General features: G+C 45.7%; 3 protein-coding genes across 4 annotated transcripts; all 3 read left to right on the forward strand.

The window, feature by feature from the left end:
- Nucleotides 1-684: 684 nt before the first annotated feature.
- Nucleotides 685-1927, forward strand: LOC138588871 (barrier-to-autointegration factor-like). The gene is made up of 2 exons (XM_069659118.1): nt 685-810; nt 1521-1927. The coding sequence occupies exons 1-2, from the start codon at nt 685-687 to the stop codon at nt 1665-1667; spliced, it is 273 nt and encodes a 90-aa protein (XP_069515219.1). The 3' UTR covers nt 1668-1927.
- A 5578-nt stretch (nt 1928-7505) lies between these two features.
- On the forward strand, nt 7506-10009 carry LOC138588606 (barrier-to-autointegration factor B-like). Of its 2 annotated transcripts, none has more exons than XM_069658824.1 (3): nt 7506-7682; nt 8690-8819; nt 9724-10009. In XM_069658824.1, exons 2-3 carry the CDS (start codon nt 8694-8696, stop codon nt 9868-9870), a joined length of 273 nt encoding a protein of 90 aa, XP_069514925.1. In that variant the 5' UTR covers nt 7506-7682; nt 8690-8693; the 3' UTR covers nt 9871-10009. The 2 variants fall into 2 exon arrangements, with proteins under 2 accessions (XP_069514925.1, XP_069514926.1); XM_069658825.1 differs by having other exon boundaries at nt 8693-8819.
- Nucleotides 10010-18097: 8088 nt separating this feature from the next.
- Nucleotides 18098-19340, forward strand: LOC138588804 (barrier-to-autointegration factor-like). Its single transcript, XM_069659056.1, has 2 exons — nt 18098-18223; nt 18934-19340. Exons 1-2 carry the CDS (start codon nt 18098-18100, stop codon nt 19078-19080), a joined length of 273 nt encoding a protein of 90 aa, XP_069515157.1. The 3' UTR covers nt 19081-19340.
- Nucleotides 19341-23474: the final 4134 nt, after the last annotated feature.

The following is a 23474-nucleotide window of genomic DNA, read 5'->3' on the forward strand; positions in this document are numbered from 1 at the left end:
AGTACAAATGTAACACACTTGTAGGTTACTTAGTATAGTATTTCCTTTAATATCTTACTCCTTCTACTCCACGAAGAAATATCTCTAAATTAAATATGGTCAATTTTACTTCTCCTACACTAACTTTGTTTGACAGCTTTAGTTACTTTACAGATTACAAGTTTTCACTCCTCAAAACAATAGCTAAGAAAGTAAAACACAATTATTTTTCATACGTTAACTTCATTTTACTGGTATTATTACATATTTGACCTTTTATTTGGAAAGTTATTAGTCTTATTGTAGAGGATCTGAATACTTACCACACGACTGGATCTGTATGATAATCATATAAGCTCACCTAAAACAAACAGTAGGAAAAGGTATGAAATAAGACTTTATATGACTCTTATTTCATATTTTTGATTTATTTCTTCTCAAGAATTAATTCTGGTCTGTTAAAGGGCATTTAAATTAATTAACAACTATTGACTTACTTTTAGGGCTGTAACTTTATGATCTAAATAAAGAGGAATTCATTAGCAAGCATTTTGATTGCAATCGATTTATAAAATAACTCTATAAAAAAAATCTAGTTTTTTTTGCCCGCTAAACTGTAAATATTTGTTCACTTCAGAGATCATTGAATTATCTCTGATGTGTTTTTTTTCTGACTATGAGTTCTTGTCCATGATTTCCAGCAGGATGTGGACCATGACTAAGAAGCACCGGGATTTTGTCAGCGAGCCGATGGGCCACAAATCTGTGAGGGATCTGCCGGGGATCGGAGATGTTCTAGGGAGGAAGCTGGGGAGCCAGGGCTTCAACAAGGTGCAGAAAGCACACACAAACACACTTTCACTTCAGGTTAACACTGCAGCGCCCTCTTCAGGCCGCAGTTGTCATGGCCACACCATGTGAGTGTGTAGATTTATACATCCGACTGTGCGTATAAGTTGTGTTTCTATGCATTTTTAATTCCACCAAAACATTCACATCCGTTTAACAGTATTGATATAGAACTGTGCTGTACAGTATGAGAGTATTCACATTAAGCACTACATCTATCAAAGACTCGTGAGGACAAATTGAGAGTTGCAAAAATGTTTCTGAAATGATTAATTGAATGACTGTTGCCTTCATTATGGCAGGTAGATAACCAATCATTTTAATTATTGATTTATCTGACGATTATTTTCTTGATTGTCTTTAAAATTCTAATTTAACTCTGAGTTAGCATCAGGCATAATTAAATAAAAAACAATGGATTTAATTTTGACTAAAGATAAAGCTAAATGAGTTTGGGTTCAAATGTTCACAAAATATGATTTAAATCTTTAACTAAGGATTATTTTTATGATCAGTGAATCTACAGAGTGTTCAGATCTTCATAAGTTGTCAAATTGTTCAAATACATTTTATTGTCCTTAAAAAAGTTTTTATTTAGTACTGATAAGCACTTCAAACAACCCCACTTCAAAAAACCCGAACCATCCCTTTAACATGTTGTTTGAGTATTTCTTGTGTTTCTATGTTTTTAGGCCAGTGATCTCCTGGCTAAGTTCCTGCAGTTAACCCAAGACCATGAGAGGTTCATCGAGTGGCTGAAAGTCAACGTAGGAGCGAACGCCCATAAGGCCAAACTTTGCACTCAGTGTTTGCAGGATTGGTGTGATAACAATCTCTGAAACTCCGCCTCCTCGCCTGAGACCCCGCCTCCTGCTGTTCTTCCACTGTTTGCTCGCTTCTTGCTTCTGAAGCTACGATCAGAGCCAATAACTGTCTGTTGGCCACTGCTGGTGCTGTTTCAATGTTTTCAGGTTAATTATCCGCCTCTCTCCTGATGGGCGGCTGTGATGTCACACCTCCCTGACAGGTGTTTGTTTACCTGTTTTATGACCTCGTTGCATTGGGTAAAGTTAACATGAATAAAAGCTTTATGTCTGAACAGTTTGTGTGTTAGAGCTTTATTTCTCCATCTGGCACTTGTGAAAAAAATCCTCTTGTGGTCCCAAACATTTCTCAAGGGACCTCACATGGGGGCCGCATGTAGCCACTGTTACCTCATCAATGAATGTACTATATGCTTGTTTTTTTTACTACCGTTATGAGAGCTCCAGTTTGTCATCTTGGTTGGACTCTGAATCACAACTGTCTCCGGACTCTGAGCAAATTATAATTTTCACATTTATTATTTGTATTATGTGCAAGACATCGCCGCAATGACTCAAAACACTTCTCTTTCTCCACTGCAAGCAGCGCTCCGAATGTCGGACTGCTCCATGGTTTGGTCCAATCAGATTCAGCGTCATCTCATTTCCATGACAATGATTCAAACTTTATTTACAACAAGAAATAGGTAAAAGGTAATAGTGGAGCTAGTTTCTTCGGCAGTTCGCTAGTAGCCTAGATTTCAAACGTAAATCAAAATGTTCAAAGGTGGCAAGAAAAGTCGACAGTGAAAATCGGCAATTCAAAGAGGAATGGATTGAGAAATATGCGTTCATCCTCCCTCCAATGACCACCAAACCCATGTGCCTATTATGCCAAGAAACACCCTTGTGAAGAGTGGCAATTTGAAACGCCACTATGACACAAAACAGTTATTTTGAAGCAAAATATCCTCAAAACTCAGAGCTAAGAACCACAAAAATCAATGAGATGAAATCGTCATATCAAGCCACAAGCAGAATTCTTGTTACTCCTATGTCACAATGAAAAAAAGCTACGTAGCATGGGTGTTGGGTAAACACAAGAAGCCCTTCTCTGATGCAGAAATAAAAAAAATGATGACTGAAGTGATGGAGACCATGTTGGCAGGCAAACAAAAAGAGGAAATGAAGTAAAATCAAGCAAATCCCCCTCAGATTCCACAGCAACCAGAAGAACTGAAGTACTGGCTGGCGATTTGATTAAACAGCTTTGCGATGGAATAAAAATGCACAGTGCATTTCCCTTAGCTGTGGATGAGCCCACAGACACCACTGACAATGCTCAGTTGCTGGTGTGTGTGAGGTTTTATGATGAGGCAAATGGGGAGTTTGTTGAAGATGTGTTGGGCCTGGCAAACCTCAGTGAACTTACAAGGCAAGAAGACATTTATGAAGCAATAATGGGAATGCTGAATGAAAGAGGGATAGATTGGAAGAAAGTGGTGTCAATTGCTACTGATGGCTCCAGCCATGATAGGGAGAGAGAGAGGACAGGTTCACCGCCTGAAAGATCACCACCGTGACCTAATATCTTACCACTGCATGATACACCAACCTGTCCTTTGTGCGAGGACAAAGTCTTGGAGAAGTGTACTCTGAAATCATGGCAACAGTGATGAGACTCGTAAACGTTTTGAGAGCATATTCTTCACTGCAGCACGGCTTGCTGCGCACATTCCTGACAGAGATCAATGCAACATTTGATGATTTGCTCATGCACAACAATGTCAGATGGTTGAGCAAAGGCAAGGTCCTGGAGCGTTTTTGGTCCATTAGGAAAGAGCTGCAAGTGTTTCTGTCAGAGCAATAGAGTGCAAACGCAAAACAGTTCATGGAATTCATGCAAAATGAAGAAAAGATGGAAGCTCTTGCATTTTTGGCTGATACATCTCATCTCAATGACCTAAATCTCAAGCATGAGTGCAAGAACAACACAGTGTGAGAGCTGATGTCAGCAGTGCGTGCTTTCCAGAGGAAACTGGAGGTTTTCAAAAGTGGCCTACAGGTAAGCCTTTTTAATCTTTTCTTTACCACACACATTCCCTGGATTCCTATGAACACCTTTTTGATACTTAATCGTACCCTTTTAAGCAGTGCTACTTATTCCTTTTTATTTTTGACCTACAGGAGGGACTGCTCCACTTCCCAAAACTTTTGGAACAGACCAAAGGAGAAGATCATCCTCACAATCATGTAGAATTCCTGGAGAAGCTGACTGAAAATTTCAAGACTCGCTTCAAAGACATCCCATTAGGAAAACAAGTCCTACTGTCCACTGAAAAAAAAGTTCTCTGCAGAAGCACAACAAATCTTCCCATGGGCCAGTGTTGCTTCTCTGCAAAATGAGTTGATTGACCTCCAGGAAAACCTTGCATTGAAAGAGGCTGACTGCGACGCTCCCACCTTCTGGACAAAGGCCGTTACTGCATCTGATTTCCCTCTCCCTCATAAGATGGCACTTCACATTCTCACAATGTTTGTCTCAACCTATAGCTGTGAGTCTGCATTCTAAACAATGAACATTGTGAAAAACAAGTACTGCAGCCGACTCACCAATGAACACTTGCATCAGTGTCTCCGCCTGGCCATCACTTCTTTCGTGCCAAAGTTCAAAGTCTTGGCAACAGACCAAAGGTGCCACTTCAGTGTTTTGCAAAATGTGCAACAGTTCTGAATTTAAAATGTTTGAACTTTAAATGTTCTTTAATTCTCAGGATGATTTGATTTCATTCAAACTGTGGTGGGTGTTTGGGTTGGGTGTGTGAACCAGTTGGGAGAATGGAGAAAATGGGGAAATAGTGATTTATAGAAATTAAACTGCAAAACTTTTCAACAAATAATCACCTCAATTCTGAAACCACATCTCTTATCAAATTAAATTTTTCCTTGACACATCCCCCCTCCATGAATCGCCACCTTAATGTGGTTTGAGGGTTTGCGTGTCCCTGTGAACCAGGGAGCTGTGTTGTCCGGGGCACTAGCCCCTGGTAGGGTCTCCCAAGGCAAATTGGTCCCAGGGTAAGGACCAGACTAAGAGCGGTTCAAACCCCCCCTATGAAGAGGCAAGAACGGGGGACCGCTACCTCGCCCAGACCTGGGGGGGATGCTCGTTGGCGAGTGTCTGGTGGGTTTTGTCCATGGGGCCCGGCCAGGCTCAGCCCGAATGAGCAATGTGGAGCCGGCGCCTTGTTGGCCCACCACCTGCAGGGATAAGCATAGGGGTCGGGTGCAGCAAGTCCAAGGCGGAGGCCTTGGCGTGCTGATCCCTGGCAGCGTAGGCTGGTTTTTGGTACTTGGAATGTCACCTCTCTGGTGGGGAAGGAGCCGGAGCTGGTGCAGGAGGTGGAGCGTTACCAACTAGATATAGTTGCCCTCACGTTCACACACAGCTCAGGTTCTGGAACCAATATCCTGGAGAGGGGCTGGACTGTCGCCTTTTCCGCAGTTGCCCAGGGTGAGAGGCGCCGGGTGGGTGTGGGGATACGAACAAGCCCCCGGGTGAGCGCCGCTGTGTTTGAGTTTTCCTCGGTGAACGAGAGGGTCGCCTCTCTGCCACTGCAAGTTGCGGAGAGGAAGGCTCTGACTGTGGTTTGAGAGTCTTGGTCCAACTCTTTCTTTTTAGCTAGCCTTTTCCTCTTTTGTCTTCTTCGGTCCTACAGTCCTGTAGTGTAAGTCGTAGTTGCCAATAGAGGGATGGGTAGTTTGTTCATTCCCGGTGATTGTGGACACAAACCGGCTGACGCTGCGCACCCTGAAGAAATTGAGCTTGACCGTGTGGGCATGCGCAGAGGAGTGGTGCTGCGCAGCGTGTGATTGACAGCAGCCTGAGAGACTGCTCGGCTCTGATTGGTTGTGTGTTTTGGGAGCGTTGGGTTCTTGCAAATGACATTAGGAGCAGTGGGAGGAGCAGTATTTTCCACAGATTGTCTCTCTCATGTACTACAGCATGTTTAAAGTGACAGTTTGAGCAAATATGACTAAAAGGTAGTTTTAATAATGCTACCTACTACAGCTTTAAGAACTGAAATTTATGACTAGATGGGCAAACCTCCCACTATCCATAGACGGCAGAATTAACCTCAATAAAATTATTGTATTGCCAAAATGTCTGATTAAAAAGTCTTTCTTTAATTCAATGGTGAGGAGCCTAATGTCATTTATCTGGAATGGTAAACCACATACAATTAAAGAGAGCCCTTTAAAGACCTTAAAAACAGAGACTGGCACTGTCTAATTTTATCTATTATTTCTGGGCATGTAATATTAAATGATAACTTCGGGATTTTTCAACCTACCCTATTTCAGGGAGGGAGCACCGGCCGGCACCCGCGAAATGAATATGTAACAATGTAACTAAACGGGGCACGGGGCATACGCCAATATACAGCCACTAAAAGCGTTTGTTTTTGCTACTGACTGACTGAGGCTCAGATCGTTATAATAAGTGTCTGACAACACTGTGGCAGCCATGCTACTTTACCTTATGCTCTCTGTTGTTGTCTGTAACCAAGTCTTGCTCACAGAGAGGTCTCGCGCTGAAATCTTGTGCGAGACCGCAGTTGTTGCAGGAAGAAGGAGAGAGGAGTGAGAGAAGACGAAGAGGGAGAGAGGATCTTCAGCCATGACAATCTTTTAGATAGCACTGAGCAGCGCTTTCTGTACTCCAACACAGCAAACAGCACTTCTCCCTCTTCGTCTTCTCTCACTCAGACCTGGGTGCAAGTGGAGTATGCCTATAGTCAATTTAAATTAAGTTCTTTAATATGCGCTTGTTTTAGAGCACACTTGACCAGAGCAGCGCTAGTGAAAATCTTCCCCAACGTAGACTCCTCATGTCCTCGCTGTAAAGGTCAACCAGCGGACTACATACACATGTACACATGTGGTTCTGGCCCAACCTTAGCTCATTTTGGACCCGCATTTTTAGTGCCTATACTATGATGTTTCAGAAAGACATACCTCCCAACCCCATATGTGCCCTGTTTGGATTTACCCCTGAAACTCAAATCGCTAAGGGCAAAGCTTATGGTGCATTCCATTTGTACTCAGAAGTCGGACTTTCCCAGTCCCAGTAGGAAATTTCAACTCTGGTGTGATGTTATTCTCAGTTACGAATTCCGACTTCCGAGTATAAATCGAACGCACAATTATGTCCTCATAGCATTTACCGCCTTAAAAGCCAGACACCTTGTTCTTATGTCCTGGAAGGAACCAGCACCTCCTCACTGTACGAGATGGATTAGAGACACTATGCAGTTTCTGAAACTGGAGAAAATCAGATGCAGCCTCAGAGGCTTTTTGCAAAACTTATTTTTTTACCTTTTTTAAGAGTACTATGAGAGCTTACAAATCACACTTACTAAGGAAGACTAAAGTTGCAGTGTCTTCTTTATGTGTATAGATATATGTTTTATTGAAGTTCACCCCATTTAATTATTTTGTTTGTATTTACTTTTAAACTTTTGCTTTCTACTCATTTATTTAATTAACAGTTTGTCTAATTGCTTCCTGTCTTTTTCTATGAATTGATTTCTTGACAATTGTTCTTGTGCATGATTTACTGTTGCTCCTTCTGTCTTAGAGAGATAGTTGGTGGCCTTGTCTGGGCTGAGAGCTCCAGGACAAGGGGTAAACTCTAGATAGTCAGGCGCTTCAGCTAAAGTCATAACAATAACACCTTCCTTTGTCTCAGTGAGAGGGAGTTCCCAACATGCCACTGGACTCAATGAATGGAAAACACTTCATCAGGGGTGTGTCAAGGCCTTTAATAAGCAAAAACTTAAAGACAGAGTCGACACACCTTGGAGAGAGCGAGTGAACCCTGTTTGGGGAATGCTCAGTATCGGGGCCGCCCGTGGATCTGGTTTCACATGAACAAGTGAACAGACTTGTGTGTTGATATTTCCTGGTCTCATAATAAAACGCCACCAGTAACAGAGGCACGTTTTCCTGTGGGTTCCTTGTGAAGTTTGGTGTGTTTTCTCAGCTCAGGTGAGTCAAACCACTTAGACTTTAAAAGAAAATAACTTATTTGATTAAATTGTGGGGTTTCACTTCGGTTTCTAAAAGTGGTGTTAAAGTTTTAAACTGTTTCTGTATCGTTATCCTGTCTGTCTTCCTGTCTGAACCCGCCTGATCCTCCCGGTCCACGTTCGGCTGGTCCGACCTAGAGGATATGAATACTTACCCCACCACTGGATCTGTATGATAATCAGGGCTTGACATAAACACCCGCCAAATGCGGGTGGAATTGGGCAGTGGCGGGTATCTCACTCACTCTTACCCACTCTGACGGGTGGCATTCTATTGTTCTTCAGTAAGGAGACTGCTTTAAAGTTTTTAATACGGGACGATCCGGAACCAGGGAGAGACAGCGCGGTGAGAGGGAGACGATACAGAGTGTGATGAACAGTTTATCAGAATTTATATTCATGTGACCCAGCAGTGAGCGGGTTACAATCACGCAGCGCGCGTGTGGTTCTCATACTCATACCGTCAAAAAGGCCCCTGACATGTTTCCGAGAAGTATTCCACCACATCCACATGCTGAGAATGAAGTGAACCGGAGGTGGTCCACATAGTTTATCAGTTATGCGGCGCAGGGAGGAGACAGACGTAGGGAGAGGACCAGATATGACAAAGATCTGATTTCTAGTTTGTTGTATATAAAGACATTATATTTTTTAAAATGTACTTTTTATGACTCTTATTTCATATTTTTGATTTCTTTTTTCTTTTTTCTCAAGCTTTAGTTTCGGTCTGTTCAAAGTAGGCATTTAAATTAATTAACAACTATAGACTTACTTTTAGGGCTGTAACTTTATGATCTAAATAAAGAGGAATTCAGTAGCAAGCATACTGAAAATTGATTTATAAAATAATAACCTTTATTAAAAATCACGTTTTTTTTGCCCGTAAATATTTGTTCACTTCAGAGATCAGTTAATTATCTCTGATCAGTTTTTTTCTGACTATGAGTTCTTGTCCATGACTTCCAGCAGGATGACGTCCACGACTAAGAAGCACCGGAATTTTGTCGGCGAGCCGATGGGACACAAATCTGTGAGGGATCTGCCGGGGATCGGAGATAATCTGGGGCGGAGGCTGGAGAACCTGGGCTTCAACAAGGTGCAGAAAGCACACACATACACACTTTCACTTCAGGTTAACACTGCAGCGCCCTCTTCAGGCCGCAGTTGTCATGGCCACGCCATAGATCATTATCACACTCAGATCACAAGTGAGTGTGAAGATTTATACATCCGACTGTGCGTATAAGTTATTATTATTATAGTTATTATTTTTAACAACAACAACAACAATAATAATAGCAATATTCTATTAATGTAACATTATTAGATTACATATATTTACACACTTAATAATAATAATTATACAAATAAAAATACTAAATATTAAACTATAATAATAATAATATGTATAATATGTATGAATTGATGAATAAAGAAATAAATAAAGAAATAGGTAATAATAAGGAGGAAATGTGGAAAAAATGAAAACGTAGAAATCAATCAATAAATAAAGAAACAAATGAATCAAAATAAGATGTCAGTAATTATATGATATGCTCAACTGATGAGAGGTCCTCGAGCAGACAGACTGATGGGGAGGCTGGACTGCTGCGACTTGTTTGTGGATAGTGTGTGTATGAAGTTTTGTCCAGAATGTTAGGGTAGACGGGCAGAGCCCGGGGGCATGAAAGTAATCAAGTTTTTCCCGATGTTGAACGGGTCGTTGGAGACTGTTGTCTGTTTGAGTTACAAGTCTGTATATTTTTGAGATTTTTTTTTATTTTTGTCTGCCAGGAGTGAGCCGCCGCCTACTTGAGGGGGTAGGGGCTGTTTTATGCACCAGATGGAAACTGATTGGGCCATGGTCTGAACAGCTACAGTTTCAGTCTTTTGACTTTTTATTTAGTACTGACAAGCACTTCAAACAACCCCACTTCAAAAAACCCAAACTATCCCTTAAACATGTTGATTGTGTATTTCTTGTGTTTCTGTGTTTTCAGGCCAGTGATGTTCTGGGTCAGTACCTGCATGTCAAGCAAGACACTATGCAGTTCAGCAGTTGGCTGAAGAACACCTCAGGAGCGAACTCCCGCGACGCTGAGTCCTGTACTCGGGGTTTGAATGAGTGGTGTGAAAACAACCTCTGAAACTCCGCTTCCTCACATGAAACCCCGCCTCCTGATGGGTGGCTGTGATGTCACAGCTCCCTGACTGGTGTTTCTTTACCCGTTTTATGACCTTGTTGCTTTGGGTAAAGTTAACATGAATAAAAGTTTTATGTCTGAACCGTTTGTGTATCATTGCTTTATTTCTCCATCTGACACTTGTAAAAAAAAATCCTCTTGTGGTCCCAAACATTTCATAATTGGATGTGAAGGCACAGAATGTAAGGGGTACGGTTTGGACCCAATAGCAGCACAAAGACAGGCAGGTATCGTTGGTAACAAACTTTATTGACACATGAGCAGGAATCAAAGGCAGTAGGCAAAACAGTCTATCTTCTGGCCGCTGGCCTTTAACAGTCTCTGGTGGGGATCGTAGAGTAGGTTCCGCCGAACCAAACCAGGATACTGGTGAGTAACGTCCGTGAAGCTCAGTCTTGTACTCACTCAGTGAAGGGATAATCAGAGTCACAGAACTGCAGGATGCCACAGAGGAGACGAGAGTGACACTCACTATGTAGAGCTGAATCAGGTAATCACCGGATAGCCAAGGGAGCAGACAGGCAGAATCCAGAAAGGGACAGGCGAGGATCGTGGTCGGGGACGGAAGGCTGAGGTGATTACCAGGAGAACGGTCCGGCAGGATGGTCGGAGGCAAGCAGGGTCGAAACCGGGAGATCAGGCAGAAAAACGCTGGAGAGTCTGGTGCAAGCATCGAGAACAATCTGGCAATGAGTGAGAGTGGAGCTGGGGCTTAGATGCAGCCAGAGCAGAGCAGAGAGCACAGGTGAGTGGAGTTGGCTTGATGAGAGGGGTGTGTCTGATTGGCAGATTGAAGCAGGCAGGTGCAGAGTGGTGAGGCAGAGAAGAACTGTGACAGAACCCCCTCCTTAAGGGGCGGCTCCTGACGACCCAAACAAAATCCAATGCAGAGCTGGGTGGGTGGAGGGGGTCCGGAGGAGGGTTAATATTCGTCCGAGACGTCCACCTCCATCCCCTCATCCCCGACTGTAGGGAATGCGTCGTCCGCGTCAGAGAGGGGGTTATTGTTGCGCCCATCATCAGCGTCGGACTCATCATCCGATGGTTCTGAGCGATGGGATGGCCGGGGGAATGGAGTCCGTGGTCTGGGGATATAACTGGTTCTGGTGGGTTGATCGGGGTGGCGCTGATGAAAGTCCCTGATGAGGTGGTGACCCAATATGTGTCTGGCAGGGACCCAGGATCTCTCCTCGGGGCCGTATCCCTCCCAGTCCACCAGGTATTGAAGGCCCCTCCCACGTCGGCGGGACTGCAGGAGACGGCGGACCGTGTAGGTGAGGCCTCCGTCGATGAAACGAGGAGGTGGAGGAGGTGGGACGGCGGGGACCAGGGCACTCTCTCGGACCGGCTTGATCCTGGAGACGTGGAATGTGGGATGGACGCGCATAGATCTGGGGAGTTTGAGTCTCACCGCTGCCGGGTTGATGATCTTGACCACCTCGAAAGGACCAATGAAGCGGGGGGCCAGCTTCTTTGACTCCACCCTCAGGGGAAGGTCACGGGTGGAGAGCCAAACCTTTTGACCTAGCTGATATTCTGGAGCCTGGGAGCGGTGGCGGTTGGAGGCAGAGGCATAGCGACCAGCGGCCTTGAGGAGGGCAGCTCGAGCTCGGATCCAGGTCCTACGGCAGCGGCGGATGAAAGCCTGGACGGATGGACAGGAAGTCTCTCTCTCTAGGGTTGGGAACAGAGGTGGCTGGTAGCCGTATACGCACTGGAAGGGAGAGAGACCAGTGGCAGAACTGGTCAGGGTGTTGTGGGAGTATTCCACCCACAGGAGCTGTTCGGACCAAGACGATGGGGATTGTGATGTCATGCAACGGAGTGCCGTCTCCATCTCCTGATTCTTGCGCTCCGTCTGGCCGTTAGACTGGGGATGGTATCCTGATGAGAGACTGACGGTGGCCCCCAGGAGCGAGCAGAATTCTCTCCAGAAAATAGAGGCGAACTGGGGGCCCCGATCAGAAACCACATCCACTGGGATGCCATGGAGACGGACCACATGTCTCAGCAACAATTTAGCAGTCCCCTTGGCTGAAGGGAGCTTGGGCAGGGGCACGAAGTGGGCCATCTTGCTAAACCGGTCCACAACCGTCAGAATGGTGGTGTTGCCGCTGGATGGTGGTAGACCGGTGACGAAGTCCACGGAGATGTGTGACCAAGGACGATGAGGTACTGGTAGTGGGTGCAGAAGACCAGCAGGAGCTTGGAGCGTAGGTTTGTGTTGGTTGCAGGTGGGGCAGGCGTTGACGAAGCTCCGAGTATCCTCCGTCAGCGTGGACCACCAGAAGCGACGCTGTACGACCTCCTTAGTCCGCTGGATCCCAGGGTGGCAGGTGAGTTTGGAGCTGTGAGCCCACTGGAGGACCTCGGACCGGAGGTCAGGTGGAACATACAGGCGTTCTGGTGGACAGGAACTGGGTCCGGGCTGGTCCTGGATGGCAGCTCTGACCCTTTCCTCCACCTCCCAGGTAAGTGTGGCGATGAGACGTGAGGCTGGAAGAATGGTATTGGGTTCACCAGCCTCCCTCTCCTCCTCCTGGAACTGCCGAGACAAGGCATCAGGCTTGACGTTGCGGGACCCCGGCCGATATGAGAGAGAGAAGTTGAATCTGGTCAGGAAGAGTGACCACCGGGCCTGGCGGGAGTTCAGTCTCTTGGCTGACTGGATGTACTCAAGGTTCTTGTGATCTGTCCACACCAGGAACGGCAGTTTGGTCCCCTCTAACCAGTGTCGCCACTCCTCCAGAGCCAACTTCACTGCTAGTAACTCTCTGTTACCAATATCACAGTTTCTCTCGGCCGGGGTCAACCGCCTGGAGAAGAAGGCGCAGGGGTGTAGCTTCTGGTCGATGGCGGCCCTCTGAGACAGAACAGCCCCAACTCCCACGTCGGAGGCGTCCACTTCGACCACGAACTGTCGTTCGGTGTCAGGCATTATGAGGATGGGGGCCGTCGTAAAACGTGTCTTCAGGGACCGGAAAGCCTCATTGGCGGCCGAAGACCACCGGAAGGGCACCTTGGAGGAGGTGAGGGCCGTGAGGGGGGCTGCCACCGTGCTGTACCCTCTGATGAACCTCCGGTAAAAGTTGGCGAAGCCCAGAAAACGCTGAAGCTGCTTACGGGAGTCCGGAGTGGGCCAGGAGGTGACAGCGGAGACCTTGGTAGAGTCCATCTGGACGGTCCCCCTCCCTATGACGTACCCCAGGAAGGAGATGGATGGAACATGGAATTCACACTTCTCAGCCTTGACGAAGAGTGAATTCTCCAGGAGACGTTGGAGAACCCTCTGGACATGGTGAATGTGTTCGTCCTTGGATCGGGAGAAGATCAGGATGTCATCGAGGTAGACGAAAACAAACTTGTTAAGCATGTCTCTGAGTACGTCGTTAACAAGGGCCTGGAAGACGGCAGGAGCATTAGTGAGACCAAAAGGCATCACCAGGTACTCATAGTGGCCGGTGGGGGTGTTGAACGCCGTCTTCCATTCGTCTCCCTCTCGGATCCGGACCAGGTGGTAGGCGTTACGTAGATCGAGTTTGGTGAAGACTGTAGCTCCCTCCAGGAGCTCGAATGCTGAGGCGATGAGGGGCAGGGGATAACGGTTTTTCACCGTAATGTCATTCAGTCCTCGATAGTCGATACAGGGGCGGAGCGTCTTGTCCTTTTTTGCCACAAAGAAGAAGCCCGCCCCTGCCGGAGATGACGAGGGTCGGATGATGCCTGCGGCCAAAGAGTCATTAATGTAGGTGTCCATGGCCCCTCTCTCAGAGGCGGAAATGGAGTACAGGCGGCCTCTGGGGGGAGCAGAGCCAGACTGGAGGTCGATGGCGCAGTCGTAGGGTCTATGCGGGGGAAGAGAGGTTGCTTTGGCTTTGCTGAAGACCTCTCGAAAGTCTAGGTATTCAGCAGGGACCCCCGACATATCTGGAGCAGGACTGGAACAGGTAGATGACTGGGAAGCGGTGGCTTGCTTTAGACAGACCTGATGACAAGTAGGGCTCCAACCCAGGATCGCCCCCGTGGTCCAGTCTATGTGTGGGTTATGACGTCGAAGCCAGGGGAATCCCAGGAGGAGTAGGTGACGAGGAGAGGACAGGATGTGAAACTGGATAGTCTCGTGGTGGTTGCCAGACAGGAGCATGTGGATGGGCACCGTCTGGTGGGTGACAGTCCCCAGGAGGTGACCGTCCAGGGCATTGGCAGGAACAGGAACTGGCAGGCGAATTCGACCGACGCCTAGCTGAAGTGCTAGGTCGTCGTCGATGATGTTAGCGTCTGAACCAGAGTCTATGAGTGTGGCAAGAGTCTGAGAGCCTTGGGGTAGCAGCAGTCGGACCTGGCACAGGGGACGTGAGATTGAGGAGGATCTAGATGTGTGCCTCACCGGGACCTCCTCCCTCATCGGTGAGCCTGACCTTTTGCCGGACACCTGGAAATGAAGTGTCCGGGCTGACCACAGTAGAGGCAGAGGTTCCCTCTGCGGCGCCTCTCTCTCTCTTGTGGTGTTAGGCTGGCCCGGCCGATCTGCATGGGCTCAGAATCCCTCCTCGGTGTGCTGGCGGGCGGAGTTGAGGACCTGGGAGAAGCTGGAGGACGAAGAGCCGGAAGCCCCTCCCCTCGTCCCTGCCGTCTCTCTTGGTGTCTAGCTTGAATCCGTCTGTCCACACGGGAAGCCAGCTCGATGATATCGTCGAGAGAGGCAGGAAGGTCATAGGACACCAGCTCGTCCTTGACGTAGTCGGCCAGCCCCAACAGGAAGGCGTCCACCTGAGCCGCCTGGTTCCACTCGCTCCTCCGAGCCCGGATGCGGAAGTCAATGGCGTAGTCAGTCACCGAGCAGGCTCCCTGTCTGAAACCCAGGAGACCCCCGGAAGCGTCGGGACCTCGGGATGCTACACCGAACACCTTGCGGAGTTCGGTGGTGAAGGCGATGAAGGAGGAGCAAGCGGGCGTGTGGCGTTCCCACTCGGCTGTTCCCCACAGCCGAGCGCGACCTGTCAGGCTATTGATCGTGAACGCCACCTTAGCTGCCTCGGAGGCGAAGGTGTGGGGTTGCAGAGAAAAGAGGATTGAACAGTTTGTGATGAATGGATTGCAACCCTCTGGGTCCCCGGCGTAGCGTTCCGGGACTCCCACTCGAGCCTCTAAGACCGGACCAGGATATGCCGGAGCTGGTGGAGGAGGATGACTCGGAGGAGCTAGCGGAGAGATGGACTGGGCTAGGGTCGCGGTGAGTTGTTGAACCTGGGCGGATAGCGTGGCTAGCGCTTGCTCTTGGTTAGCTGCCGCAAACTGAATGTTAGCCGTGGTGGAGTCTAACATCGCCTCTTGATGCTGGAGCTGGGTCTCCACCCGGTCCAGGCGAGCCAGTGGATCGGGGCTGTGCGCTGGGTCCATTCTTTTGGCCAGATTGTACTGTAAGGGGTATGGTTTGGACCCAATAGCAGCACAAAGACAGGCAGGTATCGTTGGTAACAAACTTTATTGACACATGAGCAGGAATCAAAGGCAGTAGGCAAAACAGTCTATCTTCTGGCCGCTGGCCTTTAACAGTCTCTGGTGGGGATCGTAGAGTAGGTTCCGCCGAACCAAACCAGGATACTGGTGAGTAACGTCCGTGAAGCTCAGTCTTGTACTCACTCAGTGAAGGGATAATCAGAGTCACAGAACTGCAGGATGCCACAGAGGAGACGAGAGTGACACTCACTATGTAGAGCTGAATCAGGTAATCACCGGATAGCCAAGGGAGCAGACAGGCAGAATCCAGAAAGGGACAGGCGAGGATCGTGGTCGGGGACGGAAGGCTGAGGTGATTACCAGGAGAACGGTCCGGCAGGATGGTCAGAGGCAAGCAGGGTCGAAACCGGGAGATCAGGCAGAAAAACGCTGGAGAGTCTGGTGCAAGCATCGAGAACAATCTGGCAATGAGTGAGAGTGGAGCTGGGGCTTAAATGCAGCCAGAGCAGAGCAGAGAGCACAGGTGAGTGGAGTTGGCTTGATGAGAGGGGTGTGTCTGATTGGCAGATTGAAGCAGGCAGGTGCAGAGTGGTGAGGCAGAGAAGAACTGTGACACAGAAACGAACATTGACTGCATGTAGCGACTGTTACAATCATCAATGAATGTCTACGTGCTTGCTTTTGGACTACTGTTTCAGACCTCCAGTTTGTCATCTTGGTTTTGGAGCCAGTAGTGACCTTTTTTAAACGAGACGGTGAAGCCAGAAGCGGGAGGGTTTGACAAGCTTAGTTATCAGTCAGCAAGGTGTTTATGTAATTCACAGTAACTGATGTACATTGTGATACTTGTCTGTGATGCTAGCAAAAAACAGCTCAGAGTGTCAACCACAGGTAGCCACGCCGTAAAACACTTACTGTCTGTTGGTCATATAGAAAGTCAAGCTGAACTCCTATTTACATTGATATGATTTAACATTGCCCTACTGTTCTGTGAAAATGTGCAACTAAAACAAGTAAAGGTATATCTGAGTCTGATACGACACTCTGCTAATGTCGGCACATCAAAAACACATCAAACACGAGGCTTTTTCTACGTAATGGTGAGTTAAACAACTGGTTGGCCTTGCTGTGTCCACTGCAGGAGTTTTCAACAGAAAGAAACAACGTTTTTAGACCGCGCTTTAAAACACGTGACGGCATGAATGACAACAATGTCCTCTGGTCTCCACCGTGAACGGCACTTTGTCGTTTCCATAATATTATATTTTCTTTAGTTTGTCGTCTCTTCTCTGAAGCTCGATGCATATATATAAAATCCTTGCTGTTTAAATGTCTCTTAGCTTGCCCTTTGTGCTCGTCTGTTTACCCCTGATGGTTTTGTTTTTTGTTTTATGGCTTCTATATTTTGTAATACATCTTTGTTTTAATTAACACGCTGTATATATTTGTTCTGATCTTCCCTAACTTGCTTTGCAAATTTCTTTGTGTCTAATAAAAGTAAAAAAAGGCAGCACTTGGGTCGCTCAGGATGACATTTCACTGGGACACCGACAAGAACACGTGTATTGGTATTTCTTGGTTTCAGAATAAAACAACCTCAGTAACAGAGGAAAGTTTTCCTGCGGGTTGGTCGTTAAGTTTGGTGTTTTCTCATCTCAGGTGAGTCAAACCACTCAGACTTTAAACAAATAACTTATCTGATTTAATTGTTGGGTTTCACGTTGAAGTTTAAACTGTTTGTCTCTGTACCGTTGGCCTGTCTGTCTGCACCCGCCTGATCCTCCCGCACGTGAACCCGGTCCACGTACAGCCGGTCCAGACCAGAAGGTGAACACTCTCTCTGAACCAGGTTATCCCTGGACCAGCAGAGTCCAGCATAAACCTGCAGTCTGGTTCCGCCATAAGCTGGTCTCACTGGTTTCACTGTGAGACTCCAGCAGCTGCTTTAATCCATTTTTTTTATTCAAATGAAAAAATGACACAAACAAGCATTAATCAGTAATCAGTGGTGGATGTATTATACTCAAGTACAAATGTAACACACTTGTAGGTTACTTAGTATAGTATTTCCTTTAATATCTTACTCCTTCTACTCCACGAAGAAATATCTCTAAATTAAATATGGCCAATTTTACTTCTCCTACACTAACTTTGTTTGACAGCTTTAGTTACTTTACAGATTACAAGTTTTCACTCCTCAAAACAATAGCTAAGAAAGTAAAACACAATTATTTTTCATACGTTAACTTCATTTTACTGGTATTATTACATATTTGACCTTTTATTTGGAAAGTTATTAGTCTTATTGTAGAGGATCTGAATACTTACCACACGACTGGATCTGTATGATAATCATATAAGCTCACCTAAAACAAACAGTAGGAAAAGGTATGAAATAAGACTTTATATGACTCTTATTTCATATTTTTGATTTATTTCTTCTCAAGAATTAATTCTGGTCTGTTAAAGGGCATTTAAATTAATTAACAACTATTGACTTACTTTTAGGGCTGTAACTTTATGATCTAAATAAAGAGGAATTCATTAGCAAGCATTTTGATTGCAATCGATTTATAAAATAACTCTATAAAAAAAATCTAGTTTTTTTTGCCCGCTAAACTGTAAATATTTGTTCACTTCAGAGATCATTGAATTATCTCTGATGTGTTTTTTTTCTGACTATGAGTTCTTGTCCATGATTTCCAGCAGGATGTGGACCATGACTAAGAAGCACCGGGATTTTGTCAGCGAGCCGATGGGCCACAAATTTGTGAGGGATCTGCCGGGGATCGGAGATGTTCTAGGGAGGAAGCTGGGGAGCCAGGGCTTCAACAAGGTGCAGAAAGCACACACAAACACACTTTCACTTCAGGTTAACACTGCAGCGCCCTCTTCAGGCCGCAGTTGTCATGGCCACACCATGTGAGTGTGTAGATTTATACATCCGACTGTGCGTATAAGTTGTGTTACTATGCATTTTTAATTCCACCAAAACATTCACACCCGTTTAACAGTATTGATATAGAACTGTGCTGTACAGTATGAGAGTATTCACATTAAGCACTACATCTATCAAAGACTCGTGAGGACAAATTGAGAGTTGCAAAAATGTTTCTGAAATGATTAATTGAATGACTGTTGCCTTCATTATGGCAGGTAGATAACCAATCATTTTAATTATTGATTTATCTGACGATTATTTTCTTGATTGTCTTTAAAATTCTAATTTAACTCTGAGTTAGCATCAGGCATAATTAAATAAAAAACAATGGATTTAATTTTGACTAAAGATAAAGCTAAATGAGTTTGGGTTCAAATGTTCACAAAATATGATTTAAATCTTTAACTAAGGATTATTTTTATGATCAGTGAATCTACAGAGTGTTCAGATCTTCATAAGTTGTCAAATTGTTCAAATACATTTTATTGTCCTTAAAAAAGTTTTTATTTAGTACTGATAAGCACTTCAAACAACCCCACTTCAAAAAACCCGAACCATCCCTTTAACATGTTGTTTGAGTATTTCTTGTGTTTCTATGTTTTTAGGCCAGTGATCTTCTGGCTAAGTTCCTGCAGTTAACCCAAGACCATGAGAGGTTCATCGAGTGGCTGAAAGTCAACGTAGGAGCGAACGCCCATAAGGCCAAACTTTGCACTCAGTGTTTGCAGGATTGGTGTGATAACAATCTCTGAAACTCCGCCTCCTCGCCTGAGACCCCGCCTCCTGCTGTTCTTCCACTGTTTGCTCGCTTCTTGCTTCTGAAGCTACGATCAGAGCCAATAACTGTCTGTTGGCCACTGCTGGTGCTGTTTCAATGTTTTCAGGTTAATTATCCGCCTCTCTCCTGATGGGCGGCTGTGATGTCACACCTCCCTGACAGGTGTTTGTTTACCTGTTTTATGACCTCGTTGCATTGGGTAAAGTTAACATGAATAAAAGCTTTATGTCTGAACAGTTTGTGTGTTAGAGCTTTATTTCTCCATCTGGCACTTGTGAAAAAAATCCTCTTGTGGTCCCAAACATTTCTCAAGGGACCTCACATGGGGGCCGCATGTAGCCACTGTTACCTCATCAATGAATGTACTATATGCTTGTTTTTTTTACTACCGTTATGAGAGCTCCAGTTTGTCATCTTGGTTGGACTCTGAATCACAACTGTCTCCGGACTCTGAGCAAATTATAATTTTCACATTTATTATTTGTATTATGTGCAAGACATCGCCGCAATGACTCAAAACACTTCTCTTTCTCCACTGCAAGCAGCGCTCCGAATGTCGGACTGCTCCATGGTTTGGTCCAATCAGATTCAGCGTCATCTCATTTCCATGACAATGATTCAAACTTTATTTACAACAAGAAATAGGTAAAAGGTAATAGTGGAGCTAGTTTCTTCGGCAGTTCGCTAGTAGCCTAGATTTCAAACGTAAATCAAAATGTTCAAAGGTGGCAAGAAAAGTCGACAGTGAAAATCGGCAATTCAAAGAGGAATGGATTGAGAAATATGCGTTCATCCTCCCTCCAATGACCACCAAACCCATGTGCCTATTATGCCAAGAAACACCCTTGTGAAGAGTGGCAATTTGAAACGCCACTATGACACAAAACAGTTATTTTGAAGCAAAATATCCTCAAAACTCAGAGCTAAGAACCACAAAAATCAATGAGATGAAATCGTCATATCAAGCCACAAGCAGAATTCTTGTTACTCCTATGTCACAATGAAAAAAAGCTACGTAGCATGGGTGTTGGGTAAACACAAGAAGCCCTTCTCTGATGCAGAAATAAAAAAAATGATGACTGAAGTGATGGAGACCATGTTGGCAGGCAAACAAAAAGAGGAAATGAAGTAAAATCAAGCAAATCCCCCTCAGATTCCACAGCAACCAGAAGAACTGAAGTACTGGCTGGCGATTTGATTAAACAGCTTTGCGATGGAATAAAAATGCACAGTGCATTTCCCTTAGCTGTGGATGAGCCCACAGACACCACTGACAATGCTCAGTTGCTGGTGTGTGTGAGGTTTTATGATGAGGCAAATGGGGAGTTTGTTGAAGATGTGTTGGGCCTGGCAAACCTCAGTGAACTTACAAGGCAAGAAGACATTTATGAAGCAATAATGGGAATGCTGAATGAAAGAGGGATAGATTGGAAGAAAGTGGTGTCAATTGCTACTGATGGCTCCAGCCATGATAGGGAGAGAGAGAGGACAGGTTCACCGCCTGAAAGATCACCACCGTGACCTAATATCTTACCACTGCATGATACACCAACCTGTCCTTTGTGCGAGGACAAAGTCTTGGAGAAGTGTACTCTGAAATCATGGCAACAGTGATGAGACTCGTAAACGTTTTGAGAGCATATTCTTCACTGCAGCACGGCTTGCTGCGCACATTCCTGACAGAGATCAATGCAACATTTGATGATTTGCTCATGCACAACAATGTCAGATGGTTGAGCAAAGGCAAGGTCCTGGAGCGTTTTTGGTCCATTAGGAAAGAGCTGCAAGTGTTTCTGTCAGAGCAATAGAGTGCAAACGCAAAACAGTTCATGGAATTCATGCAAAATGAAGAAAAGATGGAAGCTCTTGCATTTTTGGCTGATACATCTCATCTCAATGACCTAAATCTCAAGCATGAGTGCAAGAACAACACAGTGTGAGAGCTGATGTCAGCAGTGCGTGCTTTCCAGAGGAAACTGGAGGTTTTCAAAAGTGGCCTACAGGTAAGCCTTTTTAATCTTTTCTTTACCACACACATTCCCTGGATTCCTATGAACACCTTTTTGATACTTAATCGTACCCTTTTAAGCAGTGCTACTTATTCCTTTTTATTTTTGACCTACAGGAGGGACTGCTCCACTTCCCAAAACTTTTGGAACAGACCAAAGGAGAAGATCATCCTCACAATCATGTAGAATTCCTGGAGAAGCTGACTGAAAATTTCAAGACTCGCTTCAAAGACATCCCATTAGGAAAACAAGTCCAACTGTCCACTGAAAAAAAAGTTCTCTGTAGAAGCACAACAAATCTTCCCATGGGCCAGTGCTGCTTCTCTGCAAAATGAGTTGATTGACCTCCAGGAAAACCTTGCATTGAAAGAGGCTGACTGCGACGCTCCCACCTTCTGGACAAAGGCCGTTACTGCATCTGATTTCCCTCTCCCTCATAAGATGGCACTTCACATTCTCACAATGTTTGTCTCAACCTATAGCTGTGAGCCTGCATTCTCAACAATGAACATTGTGAAAAACAAGTACTGCAGCCGACTCACCAATGAACACTTGCATCAGTGTCTCCGCCTGGCCATCACTCCTTTCGTGCCAAAGTTCAAAGTCTTGGCAACAGACCAAAGGTGCCACTTCTCTCATTAAGCAACAGTGTTTTGCAAAATGTGCAATAGTTCTGAACTTAAAATGTTTGAACTTTAAATGTTCTTTAATTCTCAGGATGATTTGATCTGATTCAAACTTTGGTGGGTGGTTGGGTTGGGTGTGTGAACCAGTTGGGAGAATGGAGAAAATGGGGAAATAGTGATTTGTAGAGAATAAACTGCAAACTTTTCAACAAATAATCACCTCAATTCTGATGATCGTTTTTTTGAATGTTTCATGCTTATTGTTTATCTTCTGAGTTCCATTTCTCAAAAACACTGCTTGTGAATGCAGTGCTTTTGAACAGCTGACTCTCAAACCTCAGATGTTGAAGTTTCCTTGAATGCACCAAAGAGCATTTCAAGTCTTCCAGTTTATTTTCACCAAATTAAAACTGTCGGCTGCCTGAAAGTTAAAAAAAAACTATGGAATGCTTAGAAAAATGTAACAGCAAAGTAAAGTATCTAGTTTAAGCTGACCTTAATAAATGGACCTTTGTCTTACTGAACATTTTCTTTGTGAACCTTTAAGATTTGTATTTGAGTACCCCTGTTCTAGCTGAATTAGTAAACCACGTCTCTTATCAAATTAAATTTTTCCTTGACACATCCCCCCTCCATGAATCGCCACCTTAATGTGGTTTGAGGGTTTGCGTGTCCCTGTGAACCAGGGAGCTGTGTTGTCCGGGGCACTAGCCCCTGGTAGGGTCTCCCAAGGCAAATTGGTCCCAGGGTAAGGACCAGACTAAGAGCGGTTCAAAACCCCCCTATGAAGAGGCAAGAACGGGGGGCCGCTACCTCTCCCAGACCTGGGGGGGATGCTCGTTGGCGAGTGTCTGGTGGGTTTTGTCCATGGGGCCCGGCCAGGCTCAGCCCGAATGAGCAATGTGGAGCCGGCGCCTTGTTGGCCCACCACCTGCAGGGATAAGCATAGGGGTCGGGTGCAGCAAGTCCAAGGCGGAGGCCTTGGCGTGCTGATCCCTGGCAGCGTAGGCTGGTTTTTGGTACTTGGAATGTCACCTCTCTGGTGGGGAAGGAGCCGGAGCTGGTGCGGGAGGTGGAGCGTTACCAACTAGATATAGTTGCGCTCACGTTCACACACAGCTCAGGTTCTGGAACCAATATCCTGGAGAGGGGCTGGACTGTCGCCTTTTCCGCAGTTGCCCAGGGTGAGAGGCGCCGGGTGGGTGTGGGGATACGAACAGGCCCCCGGGTGAGCGCCGCTGTGTTTGAGTTTTCCTCGGTGAACGAGAGGGTCGCCTCTCTGCCACTGCAAGTTGCGGAGAGGAAGGCTCTGACTGTGGTTTGAGAGTCTTGGTCCAACTCTTTCTTTTTAGCTAGCCTTTTCCTCTTTTGTCTTCTTCGGTCCTACAGTCCTGTAGTGTAAGTCGTAGTTGCCAATGGAGGGATGGGTAGTTTGTTCATTCACGGTGATTGTGGACACAAACTGGCTGATGCTGCGCACCCTGAAGAAATTGAGCTTGACCGTGTGAGCATGCGCGGAGGAGTAGTGCTGCGACAGCAGCCTGAGAGACTGCTCGGCTCTGATTGGTTGTGTGTTTTGGGAGCGTTGGGTTCTTGCAAATGCCATTAGGAGCAGTGGGAGGAGCAGTATTTTCCACAGATTATCTCTCTCATGTACTACAGCATGTTTAAAGTGACAGTTTGAGCAAATATGACTAAAAGGTAGTTTTAATAATGTTACCTACTACAGCTTT

This window comes from Semicossyphus pulcher, unplaced genomic scaffold (genome assembly GCF_022749685.1).
Source record: "Semicossyphus pulcher isolate SPU_LCO1_2020_fin unplaced genomic scaffold, fSemPul1.0.p SCAF_12, whole genome shotgun sequence".
Classification (NCBI taxonomy): domain Eukaryota; kingdom Metazoa; phylum Chordata; class Actinopteri; order Labriformes; family Labridae; genus Semicossyphus; species Semicossyphus pulcher.

Coding starts and splice junctions, on each gene's coding strand:
- LOC138588871 (XM_069659118.1), top strand. CDS start 685: ATGTGGACCATGACTAAGAAGCACCGGGATTTTGTCAGCGAGCCGATG. Junction 811..1,520: donor GGAGCCAGGGCTTCAACAAG/GTGCAGAAAGCA, acceptor CTATGTTTTTAG/GCCAGTGATCTCCTGGCTAA.
- LOC138588606 (XM_069658824.1), top strand. CDS start 8,694: ATGACGTCCACGACTAAGAAGCACCGGAATTTTGTCGGCGAGCCGATG. Junction 8,820..9,723: donor AGAACCTGGGCTTCAACAAG/GTGCAGAAAGCA, acceptor CTGTGTTTTCAG/GCCAGTGATGTTCTGGGTCA.
- LOC138588804 (XM_069659056.1), top strand. CDS start 18,098: ATGTGGACCATGACTAAGAAGCACCGGGATTTTGTCAGCGAGCCGATG. Junction 18,224..18,933: donor GGAGCCAGGGCTTCAACAAG/GTGCAGAAAGCA, acceptor CTATGTTTTTAG/GCCAGTGATCTTCTGGCTAA.